Source organism: Xyrauchen texanus, chromosome 17 (assembly GCF_025860055.1).
Source record: "Xyrauchen texanus isolate HMW12.3.18 chromosome 17, RBS_HiC_50CHRs, whole genome shotgun sequence".
In the NCBI taxonomy this organism is placed as follows: domain Eukaryota; kingdom Metazoa; phylum Chordata; class Actinopteri; order Cypriniformes; family Catostomidae; genus Xyrauchen; species Xyrauchen texanus.
Window position 1 is genome coordinate 40,694,772 of NC_068292.1, and position 12,848 is coordinate 40,707,619.

General features: G+C 35.0%; 1 protein-coding gene across 1 annotated transcript in view; it reads right to left on the reverse strand.

The window, feature by feature from the left end:
* Positions 1-909: 909 nt before the first annotated feature.
* The window catches only part of LOC127657696 (CUB and sushi domain-containing protein 3-like), a 390,710-nt gene continuing 378,771 nt past the window's right edge, over positions 910-12,848 (reverse strand). Inside the window, 7 exon segments of the mRNA XM_052146537.1 lie at positions 910-2,734; positions 3,854-3,989; positions 7,437-7,524; positions 8,007-8,119; positions 9,068-9,226; positions 11,263-11,328; positions 11,553-11,732. Of these exon segments, the coding sequence (XP_052002497.1) occupies positions 2,575-2,734; positions 3,854-3,989; positions 7,437-7,524; positions 8,007-8,119; positions 9,068-9,226; positions 11,263-11,328; positions 11,553-11,732 (902 nt within the window). The 3' untranslated portion in view covers positions 910-2,574.

Below are 12,848 nucleotides of genomic sequence, written 5' to 3' on the forward strand. Positions count from 1 at the left end.
GCAGTAAACAGCAAATATTGGCACATGGAGGATTTTTTGACGAGAACTCTTTGAAGTAGTTTAAGAAGTTCTGAATTTTTATTTGTATTTTTTTTCCCAAAATGTAATAGTAATTTTTCATGTTATTAATGTCCTGACTATACATTGTGATCAGCTGAATGCCACTTTGGTGAATAAAAGTACCAATTTCTTTCCTCAATCTGATTTTTTGGACAAAACTGAAAAAGCGTGTGCGAGCACGGAGGCCTACAAACCTGACTCAGTTACACCAGGTCTGTCTGGAGGAATGGGCCAAAATTGCAGCAACTTATTGTGAGAAGCTTGTGGAAGAATTCCCAAAATGTTTGGCATATGTTAAACAATTTAATGGTAATGCTACCAAATACTAACAAAGTGTATATAAACTTCTGAACCACAGGGAATGTGATGAAAGAAATAAAAGCTGAAATAAATAATTCTATCTACTATTATTCTGACATTTCACATTCTTAAAAGAAAGTGGTGATCCTAACTGACATCCTGTAAGTACAGGGAATATTTTCTAAAATTAAATGTCAGGAATTGTGAAAACTGAGTTTAAACTACATTTACAATGCACATATATATATATATATATATATATATATATATATATATATATATATATATATATATATATATATATTCATTATATTGATTAGACACCACAGTGAATAGTTGAATAAATAATCCATAAAATTTAGAAAAGCAAATTACTTTTTATTTGTAAATGGCATTTACAAATGGATATATACATAACCTTTTTTATTTTACAAATTTCTCACAAAAATATAACTCTTTTCAAAAAAGTTTAAATATTTGTACATTTGATATTAATGTATTTACAAGCATGGTGGATCCATCTGAATGATCCAGAGTTTAAAAGCAAACCTTAATCTTTGACAGTGTTCACTGATAGGTCAAATGAGAGCCAAATACACGACACAACAACGCCGCTCAAGACTCTGAATGAAGGAACAAACATTCAAAAAAATCTGTAGAAATATACAAATAGTTGATGAAAATACATTACGGACAGTGGCACAAAGACTTCAAACATAGCAGTGATGCCATTTCTGATAATTTATGTGCAGGTATGTGCAAAAGTGAATTTTTCCATAAAGAAGAATAATTAAATTATTTGTAAACACAATTGATAAATTGATCAAATAAATAAATTTAAAAAATACCCCCAAAACACCAATGAAATATATTACAAGGCACTATTATGATTTATGAAATAGATCTTTTAGAACCAGGGACTCATGTGGTGATATAAAATGAGCAAATTAGCAAAATAATCAGAATGGGAAACTCTCACTTCAACTTTAATAAAATTAAATACATCAATTTATAACTCAACAGGTGTACTTGATAAGTTTCCATTAGTAAAAGTCAACATGAAATGCAATTCACAAGCCATGTAATTAATGTCTGTTATATAACATATTTATGACTGAAACAGGATATTGAATGAGAAAAAACAATTAGGGTGGGACATGATTTTATCCATCAAGAATTGATTGGGCTTTACATACCAGAATGGAGCCTGGTGGTTGGAGGGGAGGAGTTAAAAAATAAGAGTGATTTGTGACATCAGCTGAAAAGGAACATAATTTCAGAATAGGAGTAAGTTATTACATTATGATAAAAGATATAAGCCTAGGAAGGTTTATTAAGAAAGTAAATAAGGTCCATTTTAATTTCATATGAACTTTTTCTAATTTAAAAGTGAACAGTGTAATTTCTGCACAACTAGTGGGACCAATCGGAATTGCAAAAAGAATGGTTGTTTCCAAACAGGTTTCCCAAACACCCCATCTGTAGTTGTTCGACAAAAAACATAACGTGTTGGGCTGTTCAAACAGAGCAATGTATTAAAAGTGCCACAGAGCCTCAGTGTTTACATTTTTCATGGGAATCAACCTAATGAATGACCTATAGTTGAACAATTAACTGAGATAATACAAAAGAACATTAACATTGAAAAACTAACATACTTTACCTTTAAAACACCCAGAAAAAAAATATATAAAAGGTAATAGTTCGCTGTGAAAGCAATCATTACTTTATTCCTTATACTGTAACTAAAGATCGAATGTTCAAATTCCATGAGAAAGTTTACATTTGAATGGTTACATCATCCAGTAGCACTTGTTCTTTTAGCAATTTGGATTTGTAAGAGGTTAGAAGGTTTAAGCGCACTGTGATGACATGAGAAAACTCAAAATATACGACAATGTGCACGATCGAACACACTTTGAATGGCTTAAATGAATTCTCTCCATTTTATGAATATATCCTCATGTTGAAAAGATTATACATATATACCTATTTTCATATTTCTTTTTAAATACAAAGTCAGCACTCTTAGAGTGAGATGTATATAATATATATTTCTCCACGCAAACGGCGAAGAATCAGTTTTTTCCTATAAATCTACGCAAAGCTTTGAGCCACGGTGAGTTTTCGGCATCCCTAACTGTGCTTGAAAGTTTCTTTAAAGACTATGAAATATAGCAACAAATGTGTGACAATTCTAAGAGCGTCAACCCCTCAAACCATTGTGCAAACCGTATTGAGATTGGGATCGAAGCGAACAACCTTTCCCTCGACGGATTTGGAATTGGTGTCGTACATTGGGTTCTCGAATGTTGCCTGACCGTTGTTGTTTTCATGTACAGAACAGCCGCTGTACTCTTCTTTATCAGACTTCCTGTGATCAAATGAGAATGAACACATCATCAGACATGAGAATTCACAACCTCCCACAAATTATTATCAGCTATGGTTGAATGACAGATTTATTCAAAGGTTAATAATAGTTTTTCTGATGCTACCCAGGCTATGTTTGGAATAACATGAATACCCATAGTATAATCTATTACACTTGTCGAAATGTGCAGTATAAAGCCTGAGCACCCAGCAAGGGACACTCAATGACCTCAACTCGAAAATAAAATATAAATGAACAATGTTTTCCAAACAATTGTTTTGGACTGACAATATTTAAGATGTTTTGAATTGAATAAAAATAAAACTTCTTTAAAATTTGTATTAAAAATATAAAATAATAGATAAAATAATAAGAAAATAAATTTAAATATTTATTTTTTTAAATACAATTATTTAATACAATTCAAAACGTCTTATTTCTATTTTAAATCTTTTTCGTTTGTGATACTTTATAATTTGAGTCCATTGCATTGCGCAGCACAATATGAACAAAAATTGCAATAATGAAAATTGGATTAAAATGCAAAACAATAGTTACAATTACAAAAAATTAAATAATAAAAGGAATAATAAAACAGTTTCTGTAGACATTAACTGGATGACAAATGCTGCCTTAAACATACAAATAAAATAAAAATAAAATACATGAATCGGAATATCAACCAAATAGTTTTTTAACGAATGTCAAGATTTAAAACATTTTAAATTGGACAATTTTTTTTTAAACTGTCAACCGAGATATCAACTACATTACTTTGCAATGTAATGAGGTCATGTGAAACAAAGCAGCATGTCATGCATATTATGAATTCTTTCACATATTATAGACAGACAGACAGACGATAGATAGACAGACAGATAGACAGATAGACAGACAGACAGACAGACGATAGATAGACAGACAGATAGACAGATAGACAGACAGGCAGACAGACAGACAGCTAGATAGACAGACAGATAGATAGATAGATAGACAGACAGACAGACAGACAGACAGATAGATAGATAGATAGATAGTAAGCAGTATAATGCAGAAAATGCAGTAACCTAGTATTGCATTTTGAACACAGATATCGCAAGGCTGATCAGACACACGCACCTCTGTTTATAGAGATAAAATCCAAAGCCTGCAAAAATCAGGGCAAAGAAAGGCACAAGAATTGCGACGGCCACAGAGCTACTATTGGTTCGAGGTGGGATCTCTGGGCTTTTCGTGGTCTCCACTATTTTCAGACCTGAATGTATAACAATCATATTAACCTATTAATCCAAGTGACACTTAAATAGCATGCATCATAAAGGTTTCATTATTGTTCAATAAAACTTTTATATATACAGTGCCTTGAAAAATATTCAGACCCCTGACCAATTATCTCATATTACTGAATTACAAATGGTGCAATTCAATTTAAGTCTGTATGATATTTCATTTTAAAACACCATCCATCTTCAACCACTTATCCGAAGTCGGGTCACGGGGGCAGCAGCTCCAGCAGGGGGCCCCAAACTTCCCTATCCCGAGCCACATTAACCAGCTCTGACTGGGGGACCTCGAGGCATTCCCAGGCCAGTGTGGAGATGTAACTCTCCACCTAGTCCTTGGTCTTCCCCGAGGCCTCCTCCCAGCTGGACGTGCCTGAAACACCTCCGTAGGGAGGAGCCCAGGCAGCATTCCTTACCAGATGGCCAAACCACCTCAACTGGCACCTTTCGATGCAAAGGAGCAGCGGCTCTACTCTGAGGTCCTCACAGATGACTGAGCTCCTCACCCTATCTCTAAGGGAGAAGCCCACCACCCTTCTGAGGAAACCCATTTCGGCCGCTTGTACTCGTGACCTAGTTCTTTCGGTCATGACCCAGCCTTCATGACCATAGGTGAGGGTAGGGAACAAAAATTGACCGGTAGATCGAGAGCTTTGCCTTCCAGCTCAGCTTTCTTTTTGTGACAACGGTGCGATAGAGCGAGTGCAATACCACCCCTGCTGCCCCCGATTCTCCGGCCAACCTCCCGCTCCATTGTCCCCTCACTCTTGAACAAGACTCCGAGGTACTTGAACTCCTTCACTTGGGGCAATACCTCCTTCCCTACCCGGAGTACGCACTCCATCAGTTTCCTGCTTTAAACCACTGGAACTCAAAATCAGTTATTGTTAGGTGACATTGGGACATTTTATGTTGTTTTATATATATAGAAAAACTTAATTAACTTGCTTGCATATGTATTCAACCCCTGTGCTGTGGAAGCTGCCAGGTTACACAGATGAAACAAATTGCCCTAACAAGGACACAATTACTTTATCATTGGCATCCACCCGTGAATCATTAATGTTGCAATAACATTTTCTAGATAAAAAAACCCATTGTTGAAGGATAATTGGGTCTGGTTGTGAATCTGAAGGAAAATGAAGACCAAAGAGTATTCCACAGAAGTTGGAGATAACATAATAAAAATGCATAGATTAGGGTAAGGGCACAAAATAATATCCAAATGTTTGCATTTGCAAAATGTGAGCACATTTGGATCAATAATCAGTAAGTGGAAGCTGCACCACACCACCCAGGCACTGCCAAGAAAAGGCCGTCCCTCAAAACTCAGCAATCTAACAAAAAAGAGACTTGTGAGAGAAGCCACAGAGAGGCCAACAATCAATTTAAAGGAGCTACAGAGTTCAGTGGCTGGGAGTGGAGTAATGGTGCACCAGTCAACCATATCAAGAGCACTGCATAACGCTGGCTTCTATGGGAGGGTGGTAAGAAAGTAGCCATTTCTCAAAAAGTACCATCTAAAACCATGCCTGGAGTTTGCCAGAAAGCATGTGAGTGACCCAGCTGCGATGTGGGAGAATATTTTGTGGTCAGATGAGACCAATATAGAGATTTTTGGCCAGAACTCAATGCGCTATGTGTGGCGCAATCCTAACACTTCCTATGCCTAAAGACACACCATCCCTGCAATGAAGTATATTGGTGGCAGAATCATGCAGGGACTGGGCATCTTGTTAGAATTGAAGGAAGAATGCATGGAGCAATATATAGGGAAATACTGCAAGAGAACCTGCTTCAGTCCGCTAAAACACTGAAGCTTGGGATGAAATTCACCTTTCAGCATGACAATGATCCCAATCATAAGGCCAAAGCAGTATTGGAGTTGCTCAAGGACAAAAAGATAAATGTCCTACAGTGGCCCAGTCAAGGTCCTGATTTCAATCCTATTGAGAATCTGTGGCACTATTTGAAAATTGCAGTTCACAAGAGTGACCCAACCAACTTGAACAACCTGGAGCAAATCGAAGAATGGGCCACTGTGTGCAAAGCTGGTACATATGTACCCCCAAAAGACTTAAAGCAGTTATTGCAGCAAAAGGTGGCTCAAACAAATATTAATGTGTGGGGGGTTGAATACTTATACAAGCAAGTTTTTCATAAAAATATTTCCCAACAAAACAACAATGTCACCTTACAATAATTGATTTTGAGTTTCAGTGTTTTAAAATAAAATATCAATCAGTATGAAATTTCAGTGTACCATTTGTAATTTGGTAATATGAGAGAATTGGTCAGGGGTCTGAATACTTTTGCAAGGCACTGTACATATATATAAATTCAGATTAATATTTCATATATTCAGGCATAACATTTTATCTTCACATTTATAAATATATATTCTGATTATTATTTCCTGTTATATTCTGATTTTATAAACGTATATTCAGGAACGATAAATATGCATTTATATATATATATATATATATATATATATATATATATATATATATATATATATATATAAAAATGTCTCAAACATAAATCAGAATACATAATTACATTTTGGATTTATTTATATATGTGTATACTGTATATTTATAATTATTTCCAGAACAGGAAATGATATAAAATGTGTACTGAATTACTGTAGAGCGGAGGAGGGCGGGGCCGGGCTGGAACAATGCATGCCCGGTCCCCAATCAGCCTGATGGGGGCGCGCGAGGGATAAAGGCGGCTGGTGACAACGGTTCGAGTGAGTGAGAGAGAGAGAGAGAGAGAGAGAGAGAGAATTGCAGGCAGCTGCTCTGTGTGTCTATGTTTGTGTGTTTTTCATTCAGTTTGTTATTAAAACTATTATTTATATTGTCAAGCCAGTTCTCGCCTTCTCCTTTCCATTGAACTGCTTTACATAAACACAGAGCAGCTGCCTGTAATTCTCTCTCTCTCTCTCTCGAACCACCTTTCAGTCAACGGCCAACGGCCACCTTTATCCCTCATCAGGCTGATTGGGGACCGGGCGTGTGTTGTTCCAGCCCAGCCCCGCCCTACCCCGCTCTACAATTACATATTCAGAGTTAGATGTATTAATATGCATATTCAGATTTATAATTACTGTATATACTTAGATGTATTATTACAATTTTATATATTCAGGATTTAGATGTATATCTTTGAATTTTTTTTTAAATATTTTTTATAATTATTTCCTCATGTAGGAAATATAAAACAAATTACAATTAAATGAATAATTAAATTCAGGTTATATTACTATAAATTTGCATGTATAAATAGATGTTCAAATTTACAATTTTATATTCTCATTTATAGTTATTAATAGATTTTTACTTTTTATCATTATTTCCTGTTTGGCCCCACATAATATATATCATTCATCACATTATTGAAATGTAGCATACCTTGTCTCTGTAGTCCAAATGGTCCATAGTCTCTACCTTGTATAAAGCCTTGGAACAAGTATGTGTTTCCTTCATGGTCAGCAGAGACCTAGAGGCAGAGAAAAACATCATGTTCTCTCAAAGTCACAATACTGAGAGCTCATATTCTGTATTGTTCTCAAAATACATGTTCTATTTTGGCTGTTGAGCTACTGTTGTGTGCTAGTACACCTTGGAATAAATATGTGTCTACTGCTATGTTCTAACTACTGTGAGACCTCGAGTTTAAAGCTAAAACATACATTCAGTCAAGTTAAACACCATCTGACTATAGATGCCAGCTTTAAAGGTGAACAAATGAATTTCTCCATGCAAACAAGGTTTTAATCATAAGTAAATTAATTCTACATATTGGCAAATCTGTTTAAAATGATGTACACTCACGTGAGGGAAGACTCGGCAGTTAGAGTCGGGTTTATAAAACGTATAGTTCCGACTCTAAATGCCGAGTCTTCCCTTTATGATTTACACAGCACTTTAGATAAGTAAACAAACAAACAAAACAAAAACATTACATTGGAGTACACTTACAAAGCCATCCATGATGAAGGTCTCCTCGGTGATCTTGCTGTATGTGCTCTTCACCAAAGCTCTCATGTGATACAGCTGCAGCGTCAGGCGAGCGTCTCTGCTCTTATAAACACCTGTGTTACAGTCATAAAACATTTCCTGGGAACATTTTCCTGGCACACATAAAACCCCATAATACCCAACCTGGTCGCATGACAATTCATTATACGAGATGGTGAAAGCGTAAAACATCGTACACGTTGGATTGAACAAAAACGCACGACTTTTAATTTTTAAGTTTCTAACTCCTAACCCAAACCTAAAGCTAACCATATAGTCTAACCACTTACCCAACCCCTAAACCTTACCATGAATTTAATAGGAAAATAACTTTTGTGTGCCACAGAAGAAAGAAAACACTGAGGTTTTGAATAAGACGAGGGAAGTGTATTACAGGTCATTGACATACATCAGTCACTTGTATTCCATAAATTAATACGGAATGAGTAAATAAATTTTTACTGATGTTTGCTTTCTTATAATAATATTTTTTTTATAGGAGGCTAGCTCACATTTGATGGTTGTTTTGGTCTCTAAGGGAAAAAGTAGTTCCTTTTCGCACCAGCCAAGTTGTACGATATCTTACAAGTTATTACGAGATGTCATGAGACCATGTTGTAAATACCAATTGTGTATTGTATTTATTTGAGTGCAAGTATTTAATCAGCTGGCTATCCAAATACAGGCATTACCCCATGTTAATATACAGTATATAAACAATTTTGTCATTTAACTTTTAAATTTGAAATAAATAAATAACTATACAGTATACCATCATATATGTTTCTGGTCATATCACCCACCCTTATGTTCATTTGATAATGCATTAAAACAAAGCATAAAACGCATTTACACTTCAGCACTTGTGAATCTAATGACTATGACTCTTAAGTCAGTCTTTTGTGAAGAGTAAATTACATTTTTCTGACAACTGATGGTTGCTCACATCACGTATATATGCACTGATAGAAGTGTTTATGACACGAGTGCTATTGTGTGGAGTTGCCCTTATGGTTTCTTACCTGACAACAGCAGCTCTGAGTGCCTGTTAGTTAAAGTCACATTGACTTTCCCCGTGCTCATGTTAAAACTAGTGATTGTCAAAGTCATCGGCTGTTTTACTCCTTTGTACTCAAACGAGCCTTTCCATACGTAAGTGGGTATCAACACATCATGAGGGACTGCAATGGAGAACATTTAACATGTCAAATCGGGAGTTTCTTTACACTTGTGTTTGCAAAAATTACCACCTCAAACTCTTTCACAGATGTCACTTTGAATGACTTTGAATGAATATTGACTTTAACAACATCAGAGTTGTAAATATAGGGTTGCTGCATAGTTTTTAAAATCACATTTAAGACTTTTTAAGGCCTTTTTCAAGACCCAAACAATAAAGTTAATATTGTATCCCCATACCAAAACAAACAACACAATCTCAAAATAAATCATGTATCACACTCTTATTTAAACAGGCAGGGCTATATGCAAGTTTAAAATACTCAATACATGTTTTCCACATATATCACATTAACATCGGTTTATGTACCATGATATAAATAAATACAAATTAGAGGTTGACTGATATTGGATTGTGCTGATTCAATAATGTGTTGAAAGCCAGCCAGTTTGTCTGCCAATAGTTTTTTAAAATTGGTAACCTATATTAAATGCTCTCAAACTTTTCATCCTGTGACGGGGAGGGCCAGACAGAGGCTACAAATATCCAAATGTAATTAAATTCCAGATGCACTTTATGTGTGTGTGTGTGTGTGTATTTTGAAATGTTTGCGCTTCACTGGTTCCAGCTGCTTGTTCAAACAAATAAGGGATATAAAATATGCACTCATACAATAATCCACAACGTATTACAATACAAACAATTTAAAGTAAACATTGTCATATTTCATCAACTCTACATCATCATCATCAACAGTTGATCTTTAGTGATCACTTGTCATACATTTCTGATATGAACTAATGATTGTAAACTGCTCTGCAACAGCTGGAAACACTCATAAGCCCCCGTGTGCTTGGAGAAAATACATCAGTGCCGTGTTTTCACTTTGAAAGACGCAGCACATGCATTTATTTAATTAAATCGTATTCTTTTGAAGTTTGAATATCGCATTGGGTCACATCATTCCTGTCTTTCCACCCCCAAATGTAAGACCTCTCTAAATAAAAATTAAGATTTTAGTTGTTTCATTTAAGATATTTCAGACTTTTTATGACCTTCAATTTTGGTAAACTGAATTGAAAATATTTTAAGACTTTTTAAGGATCCGCGGGAACCCTGTTAATAAACGAGTAGTTTAGACACTAAATTCTGATTTGATGAGTCATGCTGTGAGACGTTTTAAAATAGCCGATAAATTCACATCTGTGTCAACGTGTTTCTATATTGATTGGCAACCGTTAACAGCATACAGTTACATGGCTCGTGGAACATGAATCGTCCAATCAGAATTCAGAGTCAAAACGATATATTTTATAATTAAATGTTTAAGTTGAAATTATAAGTTGCATAAAAGAACAGCCAGTCATGCAAAACATTTTAGATCACTAAATATTAATTAGGGCTGCTTTTGGTGCCACGTTAAAGTAAAGAAAATGTAAGATTTTGACAAGATGAAAGTAGTAATATTTTGAGAATGAACTTGTAGTGTTGAGATTAATGCAGTATGCTTTGAGAATAATGTTATGAGATTAATGTCGTAATATTGGATATAAAGTTGTAGCATTCTGAGATTAAAGTAGAATATTTTGAGAATAATGTCAATATCGAGAATAGAGTCGTAGCGATTTAAATGGTAATTTAATATAAATGGTAACCCAGGCCCCCCGCGTCTGAATTTTTTTAATGTTTTTTGAGGCTGTGGCATGCCACAAAATCTGTCCATTTTGGCATCTGCCTAATTTGGCCAGCTTTTACCAAGTGACAGATGAATTTGCGCCAAAGTACCATAGAGTTTGATGGACCCAAGTCGACGTAAACAACTAAATAAATTGGAAAAATTGTTACGTTTATATTGCTATCCTAAATGCACAATTATATGGTTAGTTGCATTTTACTATTTGCTTTTAGCATTGTTTTCGGTCCACAACCATATCAGAATAGACTCAAGACCCATTTTTGGGTCGCAACCCACCAAATGAGAATCACTGATATTCATATTATTTCAGAAATATCTGCTCAGCATTGTGCAACACTCACCGTTTACTTTTGGACTTGGCGTGCCATGAACGGGCGTTATGACTTTTTCTGTCCTCTTCGTGCCAGCTGAAAGACAATGAAATGCACATTAGGACAAAAATGAGCCAGTGCATTTGAAATGGGTTTAAGGAAATGCATTTCACACATGACTTCTCACAGCCAGCAAAGAAAATCACATCAGGCTCTTTCTGACGTTGACATGAAAAAAGAGAAAAGTTTCAGGCTACAAAGTTCAGGCAGGCAATACATTTGTGTTCTATGTTATACTAGTAATGTGTTTGACTGGCTACCTCTACAAATGGGCACTTTTCCGGTCCATAATCCATCTGAGCGGCACGCTCGGTGCTCGGATCCCCCTGTGAGGATGAAACCAGGCTGGCAGGAGTACAGCAGCGTGTAGCCAAACGAGGGCAGGTCTATGCCCAGTACGTTGGCATGCGGTGGGGTCTTTGGTTGCTTACATGAGTGAGCTGCATAAAGAGACATGTCGGTAAGGAGCCGGTAATATTCAGATGGGTAAATCAAATCTTTCAAAAACCATGTTATATTTAACCCAAATCAAAAGAAATATAAAATTTTAGGACCATAAAAGGAATTTTACCGGCCAATACAAGTTAAGCTCAAAAGAAAGCATTAGTGACCATGTTGATTACCACAAAAAAATTATTCAGACTCCTCCCTCCTTTTCTTTAAAAACAGCAGGTTACAGTGAGGCACTTACAATGGAAGTAAATAGGGGAATATATGTGAGTGTTTAAAGGCAAGGACAATATATATAATGCTGAAATGTAATGCCTTCTTTTGCTATATCATAGCTTTTAAAGTCCTGTGTGGATTCTAATTTCAGTGTAGTTACAGTTTTCAGTGTAATTTTATAAAAGCTTTACATTAATTCTGTTAAACTTCTTTTAATAATCGCTTTTCATGGCCATTTGCCACAAATGCTGTTGATTGAGCTTAATTGAACCTGGAATATTCATTAAAAGATCTGTTTTGTTTGTTAGTTGTAGTTACATTTTTCAATATTTTCTAAACTTAATTTTAAGTTTTTAAATGTAGCTTTAGTTTTTCAGACTAAATGATTATTATCAGTGATTCATATTAGTTTCTTGTAATCATAATACAGTAATAATATTATTATAGTAAATCAATAACTGCAGTATTGATTGTAGATTTTTTTAATTAGTTCACCATAAACGAAAGACAGTACAACAAATGCTATAATGATGTTAAAATACAGTATTTTACAATTTAAATAATATTTTATATATTTTTTTGCACTGCTGTAATAAGAATAAGTTATTTTGCATTATGGTCATTATTAAAGACTTGGGTGAGAAAATGTTCTTAATTGTCAGAAATAATGTTACAAAGCATGAAAAAAAATCTGAACGGTCTTAAAAATGCTTAATTTTCTTCAAAATGTATTTTATTTTATTTTCGGGGGAAATAGGACATTTTCTTAACAGGTTTCCTGATTTTCACTCAATAACATGTTCAGTATACACACTAACTAGTGCTGAGTATTATAAATGCATCCAAGCCTGGCCATTCAAATGATGTATGTTTGATTAAGCAGTATATTT